This window comes from Heptranchias perlo, chromosome 3 (genome assembly GCF_035084215.1).
Source record: "Heptranchias perlo isolate sHepPer1 chromosome 3, sHepPer1.hap1, whole genome shotgun sequence".
Taxonomy (NCBI): domain Eukaryota; kingdom Metazoa; phylum Chordata; class Chondrichthyes; order Hexanchiformes; family Hexanchidae; genus Heptranchias; species Heptranchias perlo.
In genome coordinates, this window is record NC_090327.1 from 140,374,206 (window position 1) to 140,401,030 (window position 26,825).

The window sequence follows — 26,825 nt, forward strand, 5'->3', positions numbered from 1 at the left end:
AAGTAGTTGAAACAAAAAAAAATGTGCAGGGCTAAGGGGATAGAGTGGAGCAGTGGGACTAGCTGGATTGCTCATGCATAGAGCTGGCATGGACTCGATGGGATAAATGACCTCCTTCCATGCTGTAACCTTCTATTCTATGATTCTATGATATTACATTGATTATTAACAGAGATATTTAACTGATCAATTTTGAATTTTCTACCCGACCTGTTCTTGAGTTACAAGAGATCCTTTTTCTTCTTACAGGCAAATCATTGAAGGAACCAGAATAAATGTGATTTTCCTCCATCCGAGGCACAAGGAACAGTGCAGCCAGCTCCTTCTCACACACAGTAGGAACATTATCACTCACAGAGCAAGAGAGACAGACAGGTCATCAGTTCCACAATCTTGGAAAGCAGAAATTGTCAGTCCCACACTGATCCCAATCCAACAGTCAAACAGAGCACGAGAGACAGACAGAATTTCCATTTCACCATGACTCAGTACCACTGACCAGCAGATAAATAAATGCCCATCCAAAATCACACCCACTATCAGATTGAAAGGCACTGTGTCAATCTCACATTAGTTCAGCCTTAGCTACAAATTAGATTCCAGATAGAACTGACACATGGTACTGATTGAAAGGTACAGAATAATTCCCAATAATGCACCCCAAGATTCAAATTAAATACCAGCCCACTACTCACACACATTGTGAGTTTAAAAGATGCAGTATCCATGCCAATAGTGCAAGCTGAGATAAAAATTAGATACCAGTTCTGATGTTACCCGTATTTGACTCACATATGTATCCAAAAACAAATTATTGTCAGAATAAAATATACAGCTTGAATTCAATTACTGCAGACTGAGGTCCACATTAAATACCAGTCCAAAAATCTAATATAGTATCAGGCTGAAAGATACACTATCAATTGTATTAATGCAGAATAAACTACACATTGCATACCAGTCCAAAAATCTCATACAACATCAGTCTGCATACAGTATCATACTGAAAGATATTGAAAGATACAGTATCAATTCAATTAGCACAGACTGAGCTACACATTACATATCAGTCCAAAAATCTCATACAGTATCAAACTGAAAGATACTAGATCAATTCAATTGGTGCAGAGTGAGCTACACATTACATACCAGTACAAAAATTGCATACACTGTCAGACTGAAAGATACAGTTTCAATTCCATTAATGCAAACTTTGTTACATATTACAAACCAGTCCAAAAATCTCACACAGTATCAGGCCGACAGATACAGCATCGATTCATAACAAAGCAGTCGAAAAATCTCGTACGGTATCTGACTGAAAGATACAGTATCATTTCCATTAGTGCAGACTGAGCAATGCATTGCATAACAGTACAAAAATCTCACAGTGCCAAATTGAAATGTAGGCTATGAATTCCATTAGCACAGACTGAGCTATACATTACATACCAGTCCAAAACTTTCATACACTGTCAGACTGAATGATACAGAATAAATTCTATTAAGGCAGACTGAGCTACACATTATATACAGTCCAAAATTTGCATGCAGTGTCAAACTGAAAGATACAGTATCGATTTTATTAGGGCAGACTGAGCTACACATTACAAACCTGTCAAAAATCTCACCCAGTTACTGACTGAAAGCTAAAATATCAATTCCACTAGTTCAGACTGACATATTACATACCAGCCCAAAAACCTTACATAGTATCAAACTGAAAGATACAGTATCGATTTGATTTTTACAAACTGACCTACACATTATGTACCAGTCCAAAAATCTCATACAGTATCAGACTGAAAGATATAATATAAATTGCATTACTGCAGACTGAGCTACACATTACATACCATCCAAAATTCACATACTTTATCATATTACAAAGCAGTCCAAAAATCTCTTACAGTGACTGGCTGAAAGCTAGCATATAATTTCCATTAATGCAAATTGAACTATACATTACATACTAGTCCATAAATCACATTCAGTGTCATGCTGAAAGATACAGTATTAATTCTGTTAGTAAAAATTGAGCTATATACAGTCCAACAAATCATACAATATCAGGTTGAAAGGTACACTATCAATCCCATTGTTGCTGATTGAGCTACAGTATGAATTTGATTTGTACAGACTGAGCTACACATTACATACCAGTTCAAAAACCTCATACAGCATCCGACTGAAAGATACAGTATCAATTCCATTCATACAGACTGAGCTACACATTACATACCAGTTCAAAAACCTCATACAGCATCCGACTGAAAGATACAGTATCAATTCCATTCATACAGACTGAGCTACACATTACCTACCAGTCAAAAAATCTCCTACAGCGTCAGACTGAAAGATACCATATCAATTCCACCACGCAGACTGAGCTACACAATAAATTCCAGTCCAATAATCTCCCAGTAACAGATTGAAATGTACATTATCATTCACAATAGTGTTCACAGAGATTAGGATGTAATACTATTCCAAAACTCACAGACGTTGTTTGATTAAAACAACATCCAAAAATGTATTTACTAATTAATGCTAGATGAAAGACTCTTCATATATTAACATATTAAATGTACCATTTTAAACACCATACACCAACCTGAAATAGGAATAGTGAACGAATCCAGACTTGTGCATTGTCCCAGAGACTGAGTTAAAGAATGAATCCAACACTGAGATAAAGTACCAGAGACTGACAGGTACAGAATGAATCCCACACTCACAGATACCACCAGAAACTGACAGATACAGAAAGATTCCCACACTAACATACAGTACCACAGACTGACAGACACAGAATGAATCCCACACTCACATAGAGTACCAGAGATTGACAAATACAGAAAGATTCCCACACTAACATACAGCACCAGAGATTGATAGATACAGAATGAATCCCAAACTCACACACAGTACCAGAGATTGAGAGGTACAGAATTAATCTCACACTCACACACAGTACCAGAGACTGACATAGACAGAATGAATCCGGTATTCACACACAGTACTGGAGACTGACAGGTACTGAATGAATCTCACTCTCACATACAGTACCAGCGACTGACAGATATAGAATGAATCTCACATTTTCATACAGTACCAGAGACTGAGATATATTGGCTGTAAGAGAGAACTGCAACAGAGTGGAACAAATTCACATTGTGTGTCAGGGTTACAGAAACAGGAGACTGAACATTGGAAGGAAACAGTTTCTGTCTGTAACCTCTACTCTCGTATTTTATCATGTTTTGTCAGTGAAAAATTAAGACAATTGATTCATAATAAAGTTTGTGTTTTACTCATTCGATAGTTGTGAGTTTGTCCCATTATATTTCACTGTACATTACACGGCATTTCTGTCTGAATGCTCAGGACACGATTTACATTACTTCAAATAAATCGAACTAAAACAAACTGAGTGCAAAGCTGAAATTTTGATTGACAACTGTCAAAAGGCAAGCGGATAAAATACAGAAAGAATTAAAACCGAAAATGCTGGAAAGACTCAGCAGGTCCAGCAGCATCTGTGGAGAAGAGAAGCTCGGGTTAACAGTTCAGGCCTATGACCCATCTTTAGACCTGAAAGGTTAATCCTACATTATCTAAATAAGGAACAGGAATTAGCAGAAGGAAAGACGTCAGAAAATCAATTAATTTCCCTGAATCAGGACAATTCTGTTCCGTATCCATTGTACAGATCAGGCAAACAATAATAGAAAGGAACAGGGTTAAATTAAACGTTAAGGGGGAAAGAAATGAACTTTGAATGCATGTTTTATATTAATTACACCCGTTTGTGTTTTGGAAACACAATCCCTCTCAACAGCATCAAATTCGGTTCCAGTATTGGTGTTTCTGAAGTAAGCGTGCTGGAATACAAACCTGTTGGAATTAACTGTTTGGAAGGCAGCTATGCTCACCACTATACCACCTTAGTTCACTAGGAGGGAGAAATAGAGTGTTTCTGTGGAGTTTGGGACTGAATTGTTCCCTTTGGGTTTCTGCCACTTTAATCACAGACAATAAATAGTTCCCGAACGTCAGCCCCTGAACAGACACAACAGTTCGTAGAATTTCTCTTGCATAGAAAATAAAGGAGAGGATGACAAAAGAGAATATGAAGAGGTTAGGAAGATGTTATGAAAACAATTAGGGAAGCAAAGAGGAACAAGGAAATTAAATTATCAACGAATATAAAAAGAAATAGTCAATTGTTCTACAGACACATAAATAACAAAAGGAAAATCAGAATAGCTTGAGATCCACAAAGGGATGCACAAGATAAACTCCCAGGTAATGTCAGCGAAATGGCAGAAATGTTGAATTATTAATTTGCCTCTACACCAGTGCCAGGGAGATTAACAGGCTGAACATGACATTAGAAGAAGAGATCAATAAAGATGTGAAGACATTTAAGTTAGAAAGGGTGGTAAAACTCCTGGTCCAAGTGGATTGCATTCACACATAGTAAAAGAAGCAAGGAAAGAGATAGCAGAGACACTAACACATATATTGAAAAAATCATTAGACAAGGCAACAGTACCAGAGGACTGGCGGAAAACTAATTTGATTTCTATATTTTAAGAAATTAGATAGAACAAGTCAAGTGAACTGTAGGCCAGTTAACTGAATGTCGGTGGTAGGAATGATAATGGCATCTTTACTCAATAATGCAATAGAAAAACATCTAGAAACTGAAACTATAAAAAAGTATAGTCAGTACGGATTTCATAAAGCGAATGTCATGCTTGACAGTTTAAATTACAGTTTAACATAGTTTATCTGCTTTTCAATTCTATTCCGCTAGAAATGAGTTTGCTCTAGTGCTGGGTTTGCATTTTTATGGCCTTGGTAACCTGCGTTGTCGTTTTAATGATTTGTCAATTGGTACCCCTAGATCCCTTTACTCTTCTACCCCATTTAGATTTATTTCCCAAGGAGTATGTGGCCTCCATATTCTGCCTAGCAAAATGCACCACCTCAAACTTTTCAATATTGAAATTCAATGGCCATTTACACGGCCTTTCGGCAAGCTTATTAAAGTCTTCTTGTATTTTGTCGCAGTCTCCCTCAGTATAGACTGTACCCCCTAAATTAATTATGAGAATTTAACACAGCATTACAACTAATGTATTTGCAGCTCGTCTCCATTCCCATTTTTTTCCAATCCCACTCGTGCAATATCATGTGAATAATTAGTTTTGTTCTGTCCCTCCCTCATCAGTGTCCCGGGGTTTGGGGACATCTACTGGCCGGAAGCAGAACTGCAACAGTTCCGAACAAATTGCTCAAACCGGAGAATGTGCAGTGTAAGCGTGTTTGTGATTGGTCGCAAGAACTAAATCTGATTGGGTATCTGAAGAAACCAATCAAAGCGTTAAACCAAAAAGTATTGTGACATCACTCTCACCGTCCAATCACAATCATTGCCTTCACCCATCCCTCATTAGCATGGGGCGATGACGTCTGCCTATTTAATCCGAGCTCGGAGCGGATTTGGTTCATTTCTGGATCTGAAATTGGAGTTTGGAAAATGCCTGAGGACAAGAAAGCAGCTGCCAAGAAGGGCGCCAAGAAAACCCTGAATAAAGCACCAGCCAAGGGCGGGAAGAAGCGGAGAAAGTCGAGGAAGGAGAGTTATTCCATCTACATCTACAAAGTGATGAAGCAGGTTCACCCCGACACCGGCATCTCCTCCAAGGCCATGAGCATCATGAACTCCTTTGTGAACGATATTTTCGAGCGCATCGCGGGTGAGGCTTCCCGCCTGGCCCATTATAATAAACGCCACACCATCAGTTCCCGGGAGATCCAGACCGCCGTGCGCCTGCTGCTGCCCGGAGAACTGGCCAAGCACGCCGTGTCGGAAGGGACAAAGGCGGTGACCAAGTACACCAGCTCCAAGTAAAACTCGACAATCAACTGAAATAAAACCTAAAACACAAAGGCTCTTGTAAGAGCCACCCACAGGATCTCTGAAGACGCTGTACCGATACATGTATGGAATCAGTTTACTTTTGATAGTTTGATACTAGCTGTCTTTCTGTGAATAATTCTTTTGTAATTTACCTTGAAATCTGGAAGATTCTCTTGATCACTGCCCGGTATAATCTGTGTGTCGCTGTTCAGTTTAGTCCCAATGACCAAGAACGTGTCTCTGACCCTCATTCCCCTGCATATTCCGCACTTTCCCCCACATCTGCCCTTCAGAGCCGTTTTAAGGGCGGTGGGTCAGACTTCAGACATTTCTTCTTCATTTTTCGGATATGAGTTTATGAACCGCAACCTTTTGTTAGGTAGTAATACTTAAAGGGACTTCACACCGAGGACAGAATAGTCTAAAGCCTCCGTAACTGTTCCACTTATAACACCAGGAGTCTCGGCTCCGGTTTAGATCCCGCAGCAGCTCCTTTGAACAGGGATCAATCCACAATCTGTGGTTTGTTATTTTTACAAAGATTGAGCTGAAATCTGACCCGTTACCAAATGCTGTGAATGGGCGTTTATTCCCGCCCGTTTGAAAGCGAACGGAGAATCATACGGAATTTAAGAGTCTGCTTGGTCCTGGATATTTTCTGATTCATTCTCAATGTGGAATACACAGACTATTAATACGGAGTCTGCTGTACGGCCGCCTATTTAAGCCCTGTGAGAGACCGGCCCGAGCATTAATTGGCTGGAGCCCGACACCCAGTCAGTTTTAAACTGTAAGCAGACGCACAACACCCGGTCATAGTCTTTATTTGAAATCTTTTTTTTTCAAAAAATATGCTTTATTCATAAAATTTGCAGCAATACATACAATACAGTTGTCATATCACATTCCAAACGTACACAATACTGATAGTCTTTATTTGAAATCACAAGCTTTCGGAGCTTTGCTCCTCCGTCAGGTGAAGTGAAGAGATGCATAAAGGCACAGCATATATATAGTCAGAGAACAATGCCTGGTGATTAAAGATAATCTTTCTAACTGCCCTTTATCACACCTCGGCAGAGAGATAATCACAGCCATCAAAGGAGTGAATGGTGTTCAAACAGGTTAGTCAGGGAAACATTACATCCAAGAATACTGAGGTGGGGTCACAAGGGGTCAAATGTAGCAGATGCTGGGGTTTGTATTAAAAACAGAGAACTTTTTTTTGCTGGAAATCGCAGCAGGTCCGGCCGCATCTGTGTATGGAGAACAAGCCAACTACGACTTGAGTTTGGATGACTCTACATCAGTTGGGGTTACATGTAGCCAAGACATGAACTCAAGATCCCGGTTGAGGCCGTCCTCATGGGTGCGGAACTTGGCTGTCAATTTCTGCTCGACAATTGTGCATTGTCGTGTGTCTCGAAGGCCGCCTTGGAGAACGCTTACCCGAAGATCGGAGGCTCAGTATCCTTGACCGCTGAAGTGTTCCCTGACTGGGAGGGAACCCTCCAGCCTGGCGATTGTTGTGCGGTGCCCATTCATCCGTTGTCGCAGTGTCTGCATGGTCTCGCCGATGTACCATGCTCTGCGGAGGGCATCCTTTCCTGCAGCGTATGAGGTAGACAACGTTGGCCAAGTCACATGGTGGTATCTGTGTCGATGATCTGGCCTGTCTTGCAGAGGTTGCCATGGCAGGGTTGTGTGGTGTCGTGGACGCTGTTCTCCTGAAAGCTGGGTAATTTGCTGCGAACGATGGTCTGTTTGAGGTTGGGTGGCTGTTTAAAGGCGAGTAGTGGAGGTGTGGGGATGGCCTTAGCGAGGTGTTCGTCGTCATCGATGACATGTTGAAGGCTGCGAAGAACATAGCGCAGTTTCTCCGCTCCGGGGAAGTACTGGACGATGAAGGGCACTCTGTTGGTTGCGTCCCGTGTTTGTCTTCTGAGGAGGTCTATTCAATTTTTCGCTGCGGCCTGTCGGAACTGTCGATCGCCAAGTCGAGCATCATATCCCGTTCTTATGAGTGCGTCTTTCAGCATCTGTAGGTGTCCATCGCATTCCACCTCATCTGAGCAGATCCTGTGTATTCGCAGGGCCTGTCCATAGGGGATGGCCTCTTTGACGTGGTTGGGGTGGAAGCTGGAGAAGTGGAGCATCGTGAGGTTGTCCGTGGGCTTGCGGTAGAGTGAGGTGCTGAGGTGCCCGTCTTTGATGGAGATTCGTGTGTCCAAGAATGAAACCGATTCTGAGGAGTAGTCCATGGTGAGTTTGATGGTGGGATGGAACTTATTGATGTAATCGTGTAGTCTCTTCAGTGATTCTTCGCAGTGAGTCTATAGGAAGAAAATATCGTCGATGTATCTGGTGTATAGTGTTGGTTGGAGGTCTTGTGCAGTGAAGAAGTCCTGCTCGAACATGTGCATGAAAATGTTGGCGTATTGGGGTGCGAATTTGGTCCCCATGGCTGTTCCGTGTGTTTGGGTAAAGAACTGGTTGTCGAAGGTGAAGACATTGTGATCCAGGATGGCGTCTGGAGATTGGCTGTTGTTGGTGTTGAGTATTGAGGCTGTCGCAGCGATGCCGTCATCGTGGGGGATACTGGTGTAGAGTGCCGATTCGTCCATCGTGGTAAGGAGCGTTCCTGGTTTAAACTGAACTCTGAGGATTGAATTAAACACTGGAAATTGCTGGTTCCGATTGACTGAGCTGTAATTAATCCTCAATTTCAAAAAGTCCGCCAATTTTAGGAGAGGAAATATTCGATTTGTCAAAAGAAAATCTTTCTTTCTTTACATTTTAAAATGATCCTTACCAGACACATTTAACATTTTGATATATATTTCCCTCCGCACCCGTTCCCCAGTTATCTCACACACAACAGCTACTTTCTCACACACAGAAACCGGAGACATAGAGTTGTTATTAATTTAACAGTCAGCAGGAGTCGTCAGTCCCGCGGTGATCCGAGCTCCGCAATGGATTTTCAATCCCACCGTCACATCGAACAGTGGAGACAGAGGCTGTTTCCATTCCTCATTCAGTCCTTTACCGTTAACAATTCGATACAATTCTCACTCTCATTGAAAACTTATCAAACTCAAGCGGATACAAGTTTATGCCACCTGCCCACAGAATTTAACCCTTTAAGCCCGATGTATTTTTGGTGAATCTGCTCATTTATTTAGGGAGCAAACTTCAATCTGCTGTTTGAACTGCTCAACCTCAGCGCTGAATTACCAACCAGAGATGGAAGAGCGGCTCATTGCTCCCGGCACCTCATCAAATTGTCGAATTCATCGCTTGGCCTGAGGCCTGTAACTGTTAATAGAATGAAACCGGTGTTTGATGCTTTTGGCCCCTTCCCATTCCCCGCACTCTGCTAACAAGAGCGGGGAAAGGGACCCACACGAATCTCCCACTGTTTCACTCAATTATTTTCCCTTTCCTGTCGAGCCCGTTCATATTTCCCCTCCCTCGTCCGATTGTGACATTAGCACCGCTTTCAGGGAGAAGATCAGAAATCAGTCGCTTCTCTCTGTCCCAGTGAAGCCGGTTAGAAGGGGCTGGCCGATAATGTGTCATTTGTTACATTTACAGAATAAACTGATATTTGTCCCGTTTGAAGATTGCTGAATGGGGTCTTATTGCCGTCCGTCACAGATCATTGAATCATTGCCGTCCGTTACAGATAAGTTGTTGATAAGATAAATCTTTTCCTAAAATAGCGCCATGAATTTGTGACGGCAAATGCAGAATAAAACAAAGGGAGAGATTTTAATATCGTTACCTGCAAATGAGGCTTTCGATTAATTCGCTCCTTTCCTACTCTGAAATTGGCGGGTCTTTTCTATATCTATACAGGAAATAGTATCAGAAGATGGACTCTTCACAATGACCTATTCAATGGCTCTTTGCACATAAAGCGCCGGATACCGTTATTCCAGCTGACTAATTATTACATTATAACAAGACAATGAACGAACGTGTAGGAGTGATGTGGCTTTTCACTTTGAGGGGAGAATATACAGTATGAGAACATGGGTAACTGTGTAATTTAACCTGCGCATTTACTCTGTCGGTGTAGGGAAAGATGGCTGCGTTTAGGAATTCTCTCCCCCTCAAAAAGCTGCCTTCCCCTCAGTAGCTCCCTGCAGGCACGGCTGTAAACAGGTTTAATCTCAGTCACTCCCTCCAGGCACGGCTGTAAACAGGTTTAATCTCAGTCACTCCCTCCAGGCACGGCTGTAAACAGGTTTAATCTCAGTCACTCCCTCCAGGCACGGCTGTAAACAGGTTTAATCTCAGTCACTCCCTCCAGGCACGGCTGTAAACAGGTTTAATCTCAGTCACTCCCTCCAGGCACGGCTGTAAACAGGTTTAATCTCAGTCACTCCCTCCAGGCACGGCTGTAAACAGGTTTAATCTCAGTCACTCCCTCCAGGCACGGCTGTAAACAGGTTTAATCTCAGTCACTCCCTCCAGGCACGGCTGTAAACAGGTTTAATCTCAGTCACTCCCTCCAGGCACGGCTGTAAACAGGTTTAATCTCAGTCACTCCCTCCAGGCACGGCTGTAAACAGGTTTAATCTCAGTCACTCCCTCCAGGCACGGTTGGCTTCCGAATGACAGCGACCCCGCCTCCAACGGTTGTGATAAAACCGCACATGCGTGAACTGGGTCTTCGGTCGCAGGACGTTCAGTGTATGCGCATGCGCGGCTAAATATGGAATACGCGTGCGCAGTGTGTGTTTATCGCGGTTGCTCTTCACAGTGTTGTTGATGAGCAGACGAGCGCATGCGCGCTCCCCAACTCGGCCTGTGGGGCCATTCCCTCAGTGAGTGGAAGAAGATGGTTTAAAACAGGCGGGAATGGAGAGATCACGGCCCCGGGGTAAGGGAGCAAACAGCAGCCTCGTTACAGCAGCTCATCGCTCCGGGACCGTGTCCGCAGATGGGCTCAGAGATCGGCATTGAGACCGGGGTAAGTTCAGGGGGAGTCCGGGGGCTGTTTGTAAGAGGCGGAGTGGATCAGGAAATGGTCCCGGAACATGGAGTGAGCGGGGAAGGGAGAGACCATTCTGGGGCTGTGTGTGTACAGGGTGTGTCCAGGGGAAGGGAGACAGAATGGGAAGAACCTGCTATTTAAAATCATTGCTGCTTTCTCTCCCCAAACCAGTAGTGAATGTTCCTGGTTTAGTTCCAGTCTCACCGTGTTTATTGCTATTGGACAGTGAACAGTGAAAACAGACCCGGAGATTAAGGATGTGGGGAGTTATACAAAGATCATCTATTGCAGGCATCAGGTGAAAAGTGTGAAGGACACATTTTAAACAGCGACTGTTTGGTTTCGTTTGAAGGGTTAGTTCCATGGGAGAGGGGATTAGAAACCTGACCTGTATAAAGGACCCTGCCCCATCGGGTAGTCCCATTCATGGACCAGTTCAAGGGTTGGGTTGTGTTTGGATGTCACTAAATTATTGTAAAACAGCCCAATACACCTGCACCTGGTATGCAGAAGCTGAGTGCTGCAGTGGAGTCAAACACTGACACTGTATCGCTGGTTTTCATTTGTGGATATTGAAAATGATTATTAACAGAGATATTAAACTGATCACTTTTGTATTTTCTACCTCACCTGTTCTTGAGTTACAAAAGATACTTTTTCTTCCTACAGGCAAATCCTTGAAGGACTCAGAATAATTGTGATGTTTCCTCCACTCGAGGCACAAGGAACAGTGCAGCCAGCTCCTTCTCACACACAGTAGGTACATTATCACTCACAGAGCACGGAGACGCAGACAGGTCATTAGTTCCACAGTCTCAGACAGCAGAAATAGTCAGTACCTCACTGACCCAAAGTTCCAAACACACTTTCAATCCAACAGTCATACAGAGCAGTTGCAGTAGACACTGTTTCCATTTCCCCCTAACTCAGTACTGCTGACAGGTAGATACAAAAGTCCCAGTCCGAAATCACACTTTCAGATTGAAAGGCACTGCGTCAATCTCACAATAGGGCAACATTAGCTACTAATTAAATACCAGATAGAAATCACACTTGGTACCTGATTGAAAGCTACAGAATGAATCCCAATAATTTAATGTATCCTGAGATTCAAATTCAATACTAGCCCAGAACTCACACACATGTGATTTTAATACTTGCAGTATCCATCTGAAAAGTGAGAATCAAATTGCATACAAGTCCAAAGCTCATATACAATATCAGATTGAGAGACACTGAAAGGTAGTTTAATCTGAGGAACAAATTAGATACCAGTTCAGAACACACTCATAGTATGAGATTTAAAGATACAGCATCAATTTCATTGGTACAGACTGAGCTACATATAGACCAATTCAAAAAGGTCACCATTTCAATTTGAAAGATATATTATCATTCACAATTTTATTCACAGAGATACAGACTTAAGAGTAGCCCAAAAAGCGCACACATGATCTGATTAAAACCTACAGCATCAAATCCTAAAGTGTATCTATATTTACCAATTAAATAATGAGAGAAAAACTATTTAATCATTAAGATATTAAAGCTACAGTTTCGAATTGCAAAATGTAATCTGAGAGAAAAATAATATAAAGATACAGAATGACTCTTACACTCAGATACAGTACCAGAGACAGAGATACGGAATGAATCCCTCACTGATATACAGTATCAGGGACGGAAAGATACAGAATCAATCCCACTCCCACACCAGAGACTGACAAGTAACATATGAATCCCACACACACACGACCAGAGACAGGATATACAGAATGAACACCATACTCACATAGAATACCAGAGAATGTCAGATATAGAATTAATCCCACACTGACACCGTATCAGAGACTGACAGGTAAAGAATGAATTACAAACTCACATACAGTACCAGAGACTGACATTTACACAATTAATCTCAAACTCACACAGTAGCAGAGACTGCATGTACAAAATGAATCGCACGTTCACGTACAGTACCAGCGAATGAATATGTAGTATGAATCGCACAATCACACACAGTACTGACAAGGCACAGAATATATCCCACACTCTCAAACATTTTTAGAGACTGACAGATAGAGAATGAATCCCACAGTCACACACAGTACCAGAGACTGAGAGATACAGAATTAATCTCAGTCACTTACATTCGTGCAGACTGAGCTACACATTACATTCCAGTCCAAAAATCTCACGCAGTGTCAGACTGAAAAATACAGCATCAATTCCATTGGTACAGACTGAGCTACACATTATATACAAGTTCAAAAATGTCACCATGTCAGTTTGAATGATACATTGTAATTCACAATTGTGTTCACCGAGATACAGATTTAATAGTACTCCAAAAAGCACACACATTATCTGATTAAACCTACAGCATTAAATTTAAAGTGTATCATTATCTACCAATTAAACACTGTGTGAAAAATTATTTATATATTAATGTATTATAAATACAGTTTTGAATGCCATACTGTAAAAAGAGATACAAATTACTTACAGGTGAATGAATCTCACATTCAGATACAGTACCAGAGACTGACAAATATAGAATGAATCCCACACTCACACAATGTAGCAATGGCTGACAGATACAGAATGAATTCCTCACTCACACACAGTACCAGAAACTGACAGATATAGAATGAATCCCAAACTCACATATAGTACCAGAGAGTGACAGTTAAAGAATGAATCCCACACTCTTGTAGTACTGGAGACTGACAGATGCAGAATGAATCATAGAATCATAGAAAATAGGAGCAAGAGTAGGCCATTCGGCCCTTCAGGCCCGTTCCACCATTCAAAGTGATCATGGCTGATCGTCTAACTCAGTACTCTGTTCCCGCTTTTTCCCCCATATCCCTTGATCCCTTTAGCATTAAGAAATATATCTATCTCCTTCTTGAATATATTTAATGACTTGACCTCCACTGTCTTCTGTGTTAGAAAATTCCACAGGTTCAACACCCTCTGAGTGAAGAAATTTCTCCTCATCGCGGTTCTAAATGGCATACCCCGTATCCTGAGACTGTGGCCCCTGGTTCTGGACTCCCCAGCCATCGGGAACATCCTCCCTGCATCTAGTCTGTCTAGTCCTGTTAGAATTTTATATGTTTCGATGAGATCACCACTCATTCTTCTAAACTCTAGTGAGTATAGGCCTAGTCGACGCAATCTCTCCTCATACGTCAGGCCTGCCATCCAAGGAATCATTTTGCTAAACCTTTGTTGCACTCCCTCCATGGCAAGGACATCCTTCCTCAGATAAGGAGACCAAAACTGCACACAATACTCCAGATGTGGTCTCACCAAGGCCCTGTACATCTGCAGTAAGATATCCCTGTTCCTGTACTCAAATCCTCTTGCAATTAATGCCAACATACCATTCGCCTTCCTAACTGCTTGCTGCACCTGAATGCTCGCTTTCAGCGACTGGTGTACAAGGACACCCAGGTCTTGTTGCACCTCCCCTTTTCCCAATCTATCACCATTCAGATACTAATCTGCCTTTTTTTACAACTAAAGTGCATAACCTGACATTTACCCACATTATACTGTTTCTGCCATGTTCTTGCCCACTCACCCAACTTGTCTAAATCACATTGGAGTCTTTTTGCATCCTCCTCACAGCTCACATTCCACCCCAGCTTTGCGTCATCTGCAAACTTGGAAATGATACATTCAGTTCCCTCATTCAAGCACTGATACCTGCGGTACCCCACTAGTCACTGCCTGCCACCCGGAAAAAGACCTGTTTATTCCTACTCTCTGTTTCCTGTCTGTCAACCAATTCTCAATCCATGCTAGTATATTCCCTCAGTCCCATGTGCTTTAATTTTGCACACTAACCTCTTATGTGGGACCTTTACAAAAGCCTTCTGAAAATCTAAGTACACCACATCCACTTGTTTGCCCCTATCTTTTCTACAAGTTGCCTCCTGAAAAAACTCCAGTAGATTTGTTAAGCATGATTTCCCTTTTATAAATCCTTGCTGACCTTGTCCAATCCCGTTAATGCCTTCCAAGTGTTCTGTTATCACATCCTTTATAATTGACTCTAGCATTTTCCGCACTACTGAAGTTAGGCTAACTGGTCTGTAATTCCCTGTTTTTTCTCTTCCTCCTTTTTTAAATAGTGGGGTTACATTTGCCACCCTCCAGTCTATAGAATTTTAGAAGATGACCCCAATGCATCCACTATTTCCAGGGCCACTTCCTTTAGTACTCTGGGATGGAGATTATCAGGCCCTGAGGTTTTGTCAGCCTTTAGCCCCATTAATTTCGCTAGCACAATTTTGTTACTGATGCAGATTTCCTTCAGTTCCTCCCTCTCACTGGACCTAAGGTTCCCTAACATTTCCGGGAGGTTATTTGTGTCCTCCTTTGTGAAGACAGAATCAAAGTATGTATTTAATTGTTCTGCCATTTCTTTGTTCCCCATTATAATTTCCCCCATTTCTTACTTTACATAAGAACATAAGAACATAAGAAATAGGAGCAAGAGTAGGCCAATCGACCCATCGAGCCTGCTCCGCCATTCAATAAGATCATGGCTGATCTGATCCTAACCTCAAATCTAAATTCATGTCCAATTTCCTGCCCGCTCCCCGTAACCCCTAATTCCCTTTACTTCTAGGAAACTGTCTATTTCTGTTTTAAATTTATTTAATGATGTAGCTTCCACAGCTTCCTGGGGCAGCAAATTCCACAGACCTACTACCCTCTGAGTGAAGAAGTTTCTCCTCATCTCAGTTTTGAAAGAGCAGCCCCTTATTCTAAGATTATGTCCCCTAGTTCTAGTTTCACCCATCCGTGGGAACATCCTTACCGCATCCACCCGATCAAGCCCCTTCACAATCTTATATGTTTCAATAAGATCGCCTCTCATTCTTCTGAACTCCAATGAGTAGAGTCCCAATCTACACAACCTCTCCTCATATGTCCACCCCCTCAACCCCGGGATTAACCGAGTGAACCTTCTTTGTACTGCCTCGAGAGCAAGTATGTATTTTCTTAAGTATGGACACCAAAACTGTATGCAGTATTCCAGGTGCGGTCTCACCAATACCTTATAAAACTGCAGCAATACCTCCCTGTTTGTATATTCTATCCCCCTAGCAATAAAAGCCAACATTCCGTTGGCCTTCTTGATCACCTGCTGCACCTGCAAACTAACTTTTTGATTTTCTTGCACTAGGACCCCCAGATCCCTTTGTAATGCAGTACTTTCCAGTTTCTCGCCATTAAGATAATAACTTGCTCTCCGATTTTTCCTGCCAAAGTGCATAACCTCACATTTTCCAATATTGTATTGCATCTGCCAAATCTCTGCCCACTCACCCAGCCTGTCTATATCCCCTTGTCGGTTTTTCATGTCCTCCTCACTCTCTACTTTCCCTCCCATCTTTGTATCATATGCAAACTTTGATATGTTAAACTCGGTCCCCTCCTTAAGGGACCTACATTTCTCTTCACTGATCTTTTTCTCTTGACATATTTAAAGAATGATCCCAGCTAGTTTACTTTCATACTCTATTTTCCCCTCTTAATCAATCTCTTTGTTCTCCCTTGCTGAATTCTAAATTGCTCCCAATCCTCAGGCTTGCCGCTTTTTCTGGCAATTTTATCTGTCTCCTCTTTGAATCTAATTCTATCCCTAATTTCTTTTGTAAGCCACGGTTGAGCCACCTTTCCTGTTTTATTTTTGGGCCAGACATGAAGGAATAATTGTTTTAATTCCTGCACACATTCTTTTAATATTAGCCATTGACTATCCACCATCATCCCTTTTAGTAAAGTTCCCCAATCTATCCTCGCCAACTCACACCTCATACTTTTGTAATTTCCTTTATTTAGATTCAGGACCCTAGTTTTAGATTCAATTACTTCACTCTCCATCTTAATGAGGAATTCTATCATGTTATGGTCGCTCTTCCCTAAGGGACCCCACACAACAAGATTGTTAATTAATCCTTTCTCATTGCACAATACCAAGTCTAGGATCGCCTTTTCTCTCGTTGGTTCCTCAACATATTGGTCTAGAAATCCATCACGTACACACTCCGGGAATTCCTCCCCCACAGTATTATTGCTAATTTGGTTTGACCAATCTATATGTAAATTAAATTCACCCATGCTTACAGTTGTACCCTACTTGCATGCATTTCTAATTTCCTGTTTAATGCCCTTCCCACATCTCCACCACTGTTTGGAGGCCTATTGACAACCTCCACCAACGTTTTCTGCCCCTTGGTGTTTTATCAAAGTTCTTCTGAAAATCCAAATAAACCACATCCACTGGTTCTCCCTTATCTATCCTACCAGTTACATCCTCAAAAAACTCCAGTCGGTTTGTCAAGCAGGATTTCTCTTTCATAAATCCATGTCAACTTTGTCTAATCCCGTTGATATTTTCTAAGTGTCCTGTTTTCACATCCTTTATAATAGACTAGCATTTCCCCTACTACTGATGTTAGGCTAACTGAGCAGTAGTTCCCTGTTTTCTCTCTCCCTCCTTTTTTAAGCAGTGGGGTTACATTTGCTACCCCGCAATCTGCAGGAACTTTTCCATAATCTATAGAATTTGGAAGATGCTAACTATTTCCATGGTTACCTCTTTTAATACTCTGGGATGCAGATTATCAGGCCCTACAGCTTTATCAGCTTTCAGTCGCATTAATTTCTCTAGCACTATTTTTTTACTAATACTATTTCCTTTAATTCCTCCTTCTCACTACTCCTTTGGTTCCCTAGCATTTCTGGGAAGTTATTTGTGTCCTCTTCCGTGAAGACAGAACCAAAGTATTTGTTTAATTGCTCTTCCATTTTCTTGTTCCCCATTATAAATTACCATGTTTCTGACTGTAAGGGATCTACCTTTGTCTTCACTAATCTTTAATCTTTTACAGACATGTCGAAGCTTTTACAATCTGCTTTTATGTTCCTTGCAAGTTTACTCTCATACTCTATTTTTCCCCTCTTAATCAATCTCTTCGTCCTTTTTTGCTGAATTCTAAACTACTCCCAATCCTCAGTCTTGCCATTTTTTTCTGGCAAATTTATATGACTCCTCTTTGGATCTAATACTATCCTTAATTTCTTTTGTTAGCCATGGTTGGGCCGTTTTTCCATTTGTGTTTTTGCACCAGAAAGGAATGTATAATTGTTGCACTTCATGCTTTCGTTCCTGAAATGTTAGCCATTGCCTATCCACCATCATACCTTTTAATGAAGCTTCTCAATCTATCATAGTCACCTCACTCTTCATACTTTCGTAGTTTCCTTTGTTTAGATTTAGGACCCTTGTTTCGGATTGGACGACTTAACTTTCCATCTTATTGAAGACTTCGATCATATTATGGTCACTCTTCCCTAAAGGACCCTGCACAACAAGATTATTAATTAACCCCTTCTCATTGCACAATACCCAATCTAGGATAGCTTGTTCCCTGGTTGGCTACACAACGTACTGGTCTAAAAAAAAATCTTGTACATACTCCAGCAATTCATCCTCCACAGTATTTTGCTAATTTGGTTTGGCCAGTCTATATGTAGATTAAAGTCACCCATGATTACTGTAGTACCGTTCTTAAATGCATTTCTAATTTCCTGTTTGATGCCATCCCCTACATTACCACTACTGTTTGGAGGCCGAAATACAACTCCCACCTGTGCTTCTTAATGCCAACCCGATTGATTCTACATCTTGATTTTCTGAGCTCATATACTTTCCCACTATTGCTCCGATTTCATCCTTTACATGAACGCCACCCCACCTCCTTTTCCATTTTGCCCGTCCTTCCTAAATATCTAATACCCTTGGATATTCAGCTCGCAGCCTTGGTCACTCTGCAGCCATGTCTCCATAATTGCAATTATATCATATTGGTTTACATCTATTTGTGCTGTTAATTCTTCTACCTTATTACGAATGCATCATGCATTCAGATACAGTGCCTTTAGATTTATCTTTTTAAAGTGTTTCAACATTTTAACTTTTTTTCGCAGTACGACCTATTTGTGTTATTCCCATTTTTTCTTACCTGGACCCTATATTTTAGGGCATTCTTTTATTTATATGCTCTGTCCCTTCCTGACACAATCTGGTTGCCCTTACCATAATCATTTCCCTGCACTGCTTCTATGTCTTTTCATTTTAGCATTCTAGATTTCTCTTCACCGGGACCCTCCCCCCTCCTTATTTAGTTGAAAGCCGTCTCTCTTTCCCCAGTACTGATGCCAGTGCCCCACAAATCGAAACCCACTTCCTCCACATCAATCTTGGAGCCACGCATTCATCTCTCTGATCTTATTTGCCAGATGCCAATTTGCTCTTGGTTCCAGAGATTATTACATTGGAAGGGTCAAGAGAGGGGTGGTTTTGACAGCGTCCATCTGAAAGCTGGTCCATCTTTGCGGACTATGTCACTGAAGGGCAGCATACAGTGGAGGAAGAGGAGGGAGCCAAGGATTGAACCTTTAGAAACATCAGAGATAGCGGTGATAGGGTGGGAAGAGAAGCTTCTCCTGGCTCTGATCAGAGAGGAGAGTGGAACCAAGCGAGGGGAGACCCACCACAAGAGGCCAGTGTCCAATGAATCAGGAGGTCATGGGTGGTTTAACTGTAGGTATTTAAATAGGGAGTGGTGGGTCATGGAGGGATTTAAACCCAAGGATAAGGATTTTAAATATAAGGAATACGGATCTGGGAGCCAGTGAGGGTCAGTGAGGCGGAGCAGGACGTGGTGCTGGTTGGACACGGACAACAGAGTTTTGGAAGAGCTCCCGTTTATGGAAGGTGGAGGTTGGGTGACCGTCCAGGAGTGCGTTGGAGAAATGGAGTCTGGAGGGAACAGAGGCGTTGATGAGGGTTTCAATGGCAATGGGCTGAGGAAGGAATTGAGAAGGGTGAGGGAATCACTGGATCTTTGTGGTGGAGGCCAAATCGGGTCATGAGCTCAGCTCGGTGTGACACTGGCCCAATTTTACTGGAGCCTTTAACCAATGCAGAATAAACAGGTAAACATCTGCAGTAAATTAACGGAGAGAGGAAGGTCAGAGGACGTTCAGTGTCCGTCCCCTAATATCACCCACAGTCATTTCTAGGCTGCAACCCTCAACCTGCCCTTTCACTGCCCCGTGTCAGAGACTCAAAATTCATATTTTTACTGCGAAACTGCAGGAACAGAGTTTAATGGGTCTGCTTGTGTCCCTGAATTCAGTCCACACTGCGGAAAATCCATATAAATTATAAATGAATCTCCAGGAGTGAACATGGTCAATTCAATTATATGGAAACTGTAAATGAAACCGCTCAGTATTGTTGGATCAGTCCTGTCTGATCACGGATTTCAGCCTTATTCCCGAGCGAGGTCTGATTAAGATAATGTCCTGGGCTTTGAGATCCCGGGATTGTATCCAACACATTATTTTCATCTGAGTCAAAGCTGCTGATATAATGTGTTTGTTCAAGTAACTGTAACTAATCGCAATGATCAGAGAGAGAACCTTGTCAGTGGAGACTTGTCCCCGGTATAAATCTGGGCCAGTTGGAATGGATCAGCTCAGAGTCCCTGCCGGAGCTGTGGTTCCCAGTCCGACAGAAGTCACTGCTTCAACAGAAATGGGATATCCAGTAATTCATCGGATAGAAGAGATTTATTTTCCTGTTCTTGCAGCCTTTGGAGTTCCAGGTAAGCCGTTATCTCAGCTGTTATTGGTGGAAATCAGTGTTAACTCTGCTGCCGTAATTGGCATATTGTTTTTTCTCCCACCATATTTGACACGGTGGCCTGTTCTGTTCCATCAGTTCAATGATGGAATGTGTTAAGTCTCTGCTCTTTCTGTCTTGTAGAAGCTGCATTATATCTGTAATGAACTTTCCATATACAACCCTGGCATTGATGCTGTATTATTATCTGCAGTGAATGTACTGTTGAATAATGGTATCTCCTTAACTTCTAAACGTTTGGTCTGTTAGAGGTTATATTCTATCTGTCGCGACCTTTGTAAATACAAACCTAGCATTGTTATTGGATTATTCTCTGCACCGAATATATTGGAATCAGGTGTCTGGGCTAAGATTTCGGATCAGATCTTCAGGAGCTGTGATCTGTTTCATGTTGTGGAACTGACCTGTCCTGGAATATGTTTTCATCAATGTGTTTTCAGTGATTGATAATGAGACAGCTCACGGTCTCAGTGTTACAAGGAGGCAGCTCAATGTCCTCCCTCCCCAATAACATGCTTCAGTTTAATTGGGATTACAATGTATTTATTGGTTATCACTGTGATAAAATATTATTTCATTATCTGTGTATCTGACCCCGCTTCAGATATCAGGCAACTGAACTGAGTTTGCTGATGATTCTTTCACATCTCCTTCCCTGCTTCACTCTCGATGAATTCACTTGCTATCAATGAACTTCATTGTAAAATGAAATGTTTTGATGTTATGTTGTCTCAGTTTTCACTGTATCTTTTGGAATCAGGAGCTCTTCTATTTATCTGTAGATTATAAGTAACATGTTGGTGTTTTGTTAATTGAACAATCCCGCCATCTCTCGCTTTATTTTTAATTACAGGAGAAGGAATCTCAATTATTGTGAGATCTGTCTGGAAGAGGCATTTGATTCTGTTTATTCCATGATTTGTAGAGGAAGTGAACAGTGTAGGTGAACAGGTGGAGATTTGGATGATCTGTAGAAAAATTAAACTATTCCACAGAGGCTTCACTATTTAACAAACTGAGACTGACAATAGGATCGGTGGGACACGGGTCTGGTGAACAGAATGCAGGGGCAGGATGATAGGATATAATCAGATATGAAAATGGACTTGAGAAAGAGAGTAGAGTGAGTGATAGAGAGGGTGAGTGAGAGGGAAAGCGAGAGGCTGTGGTGTGAATAATTCATCAGAATGAACAGCTGAAACTTCCAGCACAATTAAACATAGAATATGTGATTTGAAGGTTTTATTATGATGTGGTCAGATTGGGGGAGTTTTTATTGTGGGACTCACTCCTCATGTTTATATCCTGTCAGGTCCTCAGTCTGTTTTTGTAAATGTTCCTTGTTTTCCAACTTAACAATAATAATAATTAAAATTTACTTCCAGAATAGAATCAGTAATTTCTTGTTCGTGGTGAATTATTCGGACAATCTATTTTCAAAGCTCGGCGGAATTCAGTACACAACGAGGTTGATTTAATACTTTTCAATTTAATTTTAATTGAATGTACAAAGTAAATTTATTGAGCACGTTTTATACAAAACAGCGGTTCCCTGGCACCAATCCTGGACATGAACTGTTGAGTGTATTAGTTGGATTGTGTTGGTGGGACCTGTAGATTAGATTCCCTCCAACACTCTTTTGCAGTCCCTCCCTGTGAATCCCAGTCATTCCACCCACTGCAGGGAATCCTCTGCCTCCTCATCCCTTGCTTCAGTTTATCCAAATTCCCAAACCATCTGCTCCTGACTCCCCTCCAGCTCCGACATGTCCTTTTCCTTGGCCCCCTCCCAATCTCACTCACTGGCTCGGTCTCCAGCTGCTTTTCCCGTTTAGTTCCAGCCCCTGTCGGCTCTCTTAACCCAGAGCAATAAACCAGCTGCACCTCCCCCTGTCCCCTCACCACCCCGATCTTCGATCTCTTTGCGCGTCCGTCTGGAGCCCAAATCCGGCTTTAATCCGCTGGATTCCCGGTGTGTAAAACCCCTTCTCCCTTCCCCACCGGCACTGATCCCTCACTCAGCCCTTCCAATGGGTCCGGTGCTCATTTTATTCACTTTCTGTATCCATCTCCCAATTCATTGTTTATCATTGTGTTTAAAAACATCTCTCTGCCTGAAAGCGCTGCCCAGGTCAATGAATCACTTTCCGCCCTTCGATGCAGCAACAAAGCTGGAAATTTCACCCCAGATCCTCTCAAACTGCTGCCTTGTCTCCAGGTCTGAGCAGTAATTTCTCTGCTTCCCTTTCTCTCTCTTACAGTTAACTTGGTGGCGATTGTGATCCTGTCCCGAGGAAAGTGCGGTCTCTCCAAATGTATCAGTGTCTACCTGGTGGGAATGGCAGTGGCCGATCTCTTGGTCGTTATTGTTCGTGTGATTTTGGGGCGGATTATTCCGATTTATCTCCCAGGATCATTCCTGAACATTACTCCCGTGTGCACTATTATTTACTTCTTGGGTGCTGCAGCCACGGGGATTTCTGTCTGGTCCACAGTCGTTTTCACCTTTGATCGATTTGTGGCCATTTGTTGTGAGAAGCTGAAAATTAAATATTGTACCGAGAGAACGGGGACTGTGGTTCTGGGAACAGTGAGTGTGCTGGGCTGTTTAGAGAGTCTCCCCTGGTGCTTTACAATTAAACCTTACTATATAATTGATAATATTCCCTGGTATTGTGTGCCTAAACTGAGCTTCCGCGCTTCTCCCACATGGGCCGCATTTGAGATGTTTGACCTCATTTTAACCCCTTGTGTCCCGGTCTGTCTAATTTTGCTGCTCAATGTTCTGACGGTCAGACGTATTTTAGTGTCCAGTCGAGTCCGGAGGGGTCTCCGGGGCCGCAGCAATGGAGAAAATCACAAGGACCCAGAGATGGAGAACCGAAAGAAATCTATCATTTTACTCTTCAGTATATCGGGCACTTTTCTACTGTTATGGCTGACAAAGATTGTCTTTTACATTTATGTGCGAGTGACAGGCACTCAGGGTTATTACTCCTACGCTGACCCTATTTATATTATAGAACACGCATCAAAGATGCTGCAGCTTCTCAGTTCCTGCACAAACACGTGTATTTATGTCCTGACCCAGACTAAATTCAGAGAGGAGCTGAAGAACGCGGTGAAATACCCGCTCAATCTAATTATTAAATTAGTGAAATCATAGAAAGAGGGGAAGGGTTTCAAACACTGGAACTAAATCCCATTTCATTCTCCACCCCCCACACAGGGGATGGAAAGTGCATTTTATATTAACAGCACAGAAAAATGAAATGATCTTAAATATTTTATTGATAATCTAACCTATTGAGGCCGAAATTGCTCTGCAGACGACACATGAATTGTTGCTCAAAATGGAGCCACTGAATGGATCAGCTGAACTTGAACTAAATGGGCTAAGCTGATAATCAAAGTCATTGCTGTGGGCCTGATCAGAATGGATGCACTCCACATAAATAGGGAGAGATGGAGATGGAGAGGGAGATGGGGAGGGAGAGATTGAGAGGGGGAGAGAGAGAGAGACAACGAGATGGAGAAAGCGGGAGCGAGGGAAACAAGAGAATGAGAAAAGAGAGGGAGATCGACAAAAGGGATAGACGGAGCGAGAGAGGGAGAGAGAGAGATAGAGACAAAGAGAGAGACACACAGAGATAGAGAGTGAGAGAGAGCGAGATAGTAATACAGAAATTTAGAGAGACAGAGAATAATAACGAAGCAGAGGGTGAGAGACAGACAGCGAGACAGTGAGAGAGAAAGAGAGACTGAGAGAGAGAGACATACAGAGAGAGAGAGGAGGGACAGAGACATAGAGAAAGAGAAATAGAGGAAAAAGAGAGACAGAGACAGAGGGGGAGGGAGAGAATGAGATAGCGAGACAGAGAGAAGAGAGAGGGAGAGAGTGAAGAGAGAGAGAAGAGACAGACGAGAGGGAGAAACAAGGAGAGATTCGCAAAAAAAATAGAGAGAATGATTGTAATACAGAAAGATAGAGAGAGACAGAGGTTGAGAGAGAAACAGAGGGTGAGAGACAGTGAGAGAGATGGTGAGAGAGACATTGAGAGAGACTGAGAGAGAAACACAGAGAGAGAAACACAGAAAGAGAGAGAATGAGAGAGACAGGAGAGTGAGATGTGGAGAGAGACAGAGAGGGAGAGAGTGATAGAGAGGGACAGAGACTGAGAAGCAGAGAGACAGAATGAAAGAGAGAGGCAGCGGTGGAGAGAGACAGTGGGAGAGGGGGACAGCGAGAGAAGGGGACAGAAAGAGAGAGAACGAGGCAGACAGACAGACGGAGAGCGAACACAGGGATAAAAGAAATATAACGATAAAAAAGCACAAAAATTAAGACAGGTTCACATAAAAGGGAGGGAGTGTGTGTGAGAGAGATAGAAACAATGATGGGCAGAGATGGAGTTACTCGGAGACAGAGAGAAATAAAGAGAGTTTGTGAGGCAGGACAGAAAATTAAGAGAGAAAGAGAGAGAGAAAGAAAGCATATATATATATGAAAGGTAGAACAAGCTGACAGGGATGGAACGAGAGAGAGAGACGGACAAAGAACCACAAGTGATAGAAGTAGAAGTGGAAATAACAAGATAGAAAATCACACAGAAAATAAACAGAGATAAATGTTATAAACAGTGAATGGAGACAATGAAAGACGGACAAAAAATTAAAGTGACAGGAGGGTAGAGACAGTACTCAGAATAGAACAGAGAAAGCATTAAACAATCAAATAAAGTGTGATCAGCCGAGAGTGAGTGGGACTGCTGTCGAGCAGAACAGCAGCAGGCGGAGCAGGCCGGACAGTTCATGTTTGTTCCGGGGTAACACTCTTGTGCATTTAATTTTGACATTACTAAAGGTGATGCCTGGAGTCTACACAATAAAGTCCCTCAGTCTTGTGTACCTGACCCTGACCATTACTCACTGCAGGAGTTTCCCAGCTGATCTGTGTAGTAAAAATTCACCTGATAAAAGCAAAACTGAGACTAAATCTGCTTCAGCATATGTGTAGGAAAAGGATTCTTAAAAGGATTATTAATGACACATTGCAAACGATCACACAACAGAGGATGGATCACCATAGCAACAAGAACGATTCCAGAAGGGCCAGCGGTCATTTGAACACCTGTCGACTGAACTTGGTTATTTTGTGGACACTGAAAGAAAACAAGTGAAATGTCAATCAATCGTGGGCTGTATTTGCAGGAACCTATTGTTGACAAACCGCCGTCCCAGAGGTGTGATTCTCTGTTAAAAGGTCTTTGAAAGCTGGGCAGAAGTTGAGTGGGGAGAGACACAGATCCATCACGACTGCTCCAACCTCGCCTGGCATCACCAACCTTTCGCTTCTTGGCATCACCACCTCACCGGGAATCTTCCTGACTGCTCGCCATCTCCCAGCTTGATGTCTCGATGCAGGTTTACAGATTGCCTGTGAAGCAGATGACCTGGTTACAAGAGAAAGCCACGCTACACTACAACAGTATCCATCAAAATACCTGGAATCTTACCGGCAAGTTTGAGCCAACTGTGAGGATATCACTTTCGTTCTGGTCTTAGTCTGAGATGGACACTGGATTTCCAAACGTTTATGCATTTTGAGAATTCAGAATTTTTTTCTGTTGTTAAAGCAGTTCTAAATCGGGCATGAACCCAAGATGTTGTTTAAATTGCAAAGTCAATTTTTCTGGTTGTATTAATAATAAATTATTATTTGTTTTATAAAGCCATGGTTTAAGCCTATAGTTTCTTTAGTGAAAGTGCTCATTAAGCTAAATATAAACTTAAACCTCGTGGAGATAAAAAGACATTGTCCCAAATGAAATTGTAAAATCACTTTACAATGTTTGCTCCTCCATCTGTATCATGTGTAATTTTCCCAGTGAGCTGCCAGGGTCCTGCAGCACTCTCCTGCTCTGTTACTGATACAAATACAGTTATTGTTTCAGATTAAGGAAAAATATGAATAATGGAGAAATAAACCAAATCCCAGATCAGAATTACAGTCAGATTGAGTCCCATTTTACTCTAATTTATGTAATAGAAGCCAAAATAACATTCTGTACACAAAATAGCTAATTTGACCTATCCTCCGAATGTCTGGTTTCTCTTTCTCCGGAAGCATGACGTACAAATAACCAAAT

At 42.1% G+C, this 26,825-nt stretch overlaps 2 protein-coding genes across 2 annotated transcripts; both read left to right on the forward strand.

The window, feature by feature from the left end:
* The first annotated feature begins 5,509 nt into the window (after nucleotides 1-5,509).
* On the forward strand, nucleotides 5,510-5,982 carry LOC137320268 (histone H2B 1/2-like). The gene has a single exon (XM_067982054.1). The coding sequence runs from the start codon at nucleotides 5,549-5,551 to the stop codon at nucleotides 5,921-5,923; it is 375 nt and encodes a 124-aa protein (XP_067838155.1). The 5' UTR covers nucleotides 5,510-5,548; the 3' UTR covers nucleotides 5,924-5,982.
* A 4,730-nt stretch (nucleotides 5,983-10,712) lies between these two features.
* Nucleotides 10,713-26,407, forward strand: LOC137320269 (probable G-protein coupled receptor 139). Its single transcript, XM_067982055.1, has 4 exons — nucleotides 10,713-10,913; nucleotides 11,607-11,693; nucleotides 13,893-20,638; nucleotides 22,938-26,407. Exons 3-4 carry the CDS (start codon nucleotides 20,437-20,439, stop codon nucleotides 23,840-23,842), a joined length of 1,107 nt encoding a protein of 368 aa, XP_067838156.1. The 5' UTR covers nucleotides 10,713-10,913; nucleotides 11,607-11,693; nucleotides 13,893-20,436; the 3' UTR covers nucleotides 23,843-26,407.
* The last annotated feature ends 418 nt before the right edge of the window (nucleotides 26,408-26,825 follow it).

Bases quoted from the DNA above. Each gene is read 5' to 3' on its own strand.
- LOC137320269 (XM_067982055.1), top strand. From the start codon at position 20,437: ATGATCAGAGAGAGAACCTTGTCAGTGGAGACTTGTCCCCGGTATAAA. The intron at 20,639-22,937 runs GTAAGCCGTTAT...TCTCTCTTACAG, and splicing joins TGCAGCCTTTGGAGTTCCAG to TTAACTTGGTGGCGATTGTG.
- LOC137320268 (XM_067982054.1), top strand. From the start codon at position 5,549: ATGCCTGAGGACAAGAAAGCAGCTGCCAAGAAGGGCGCCAAGAAAACC.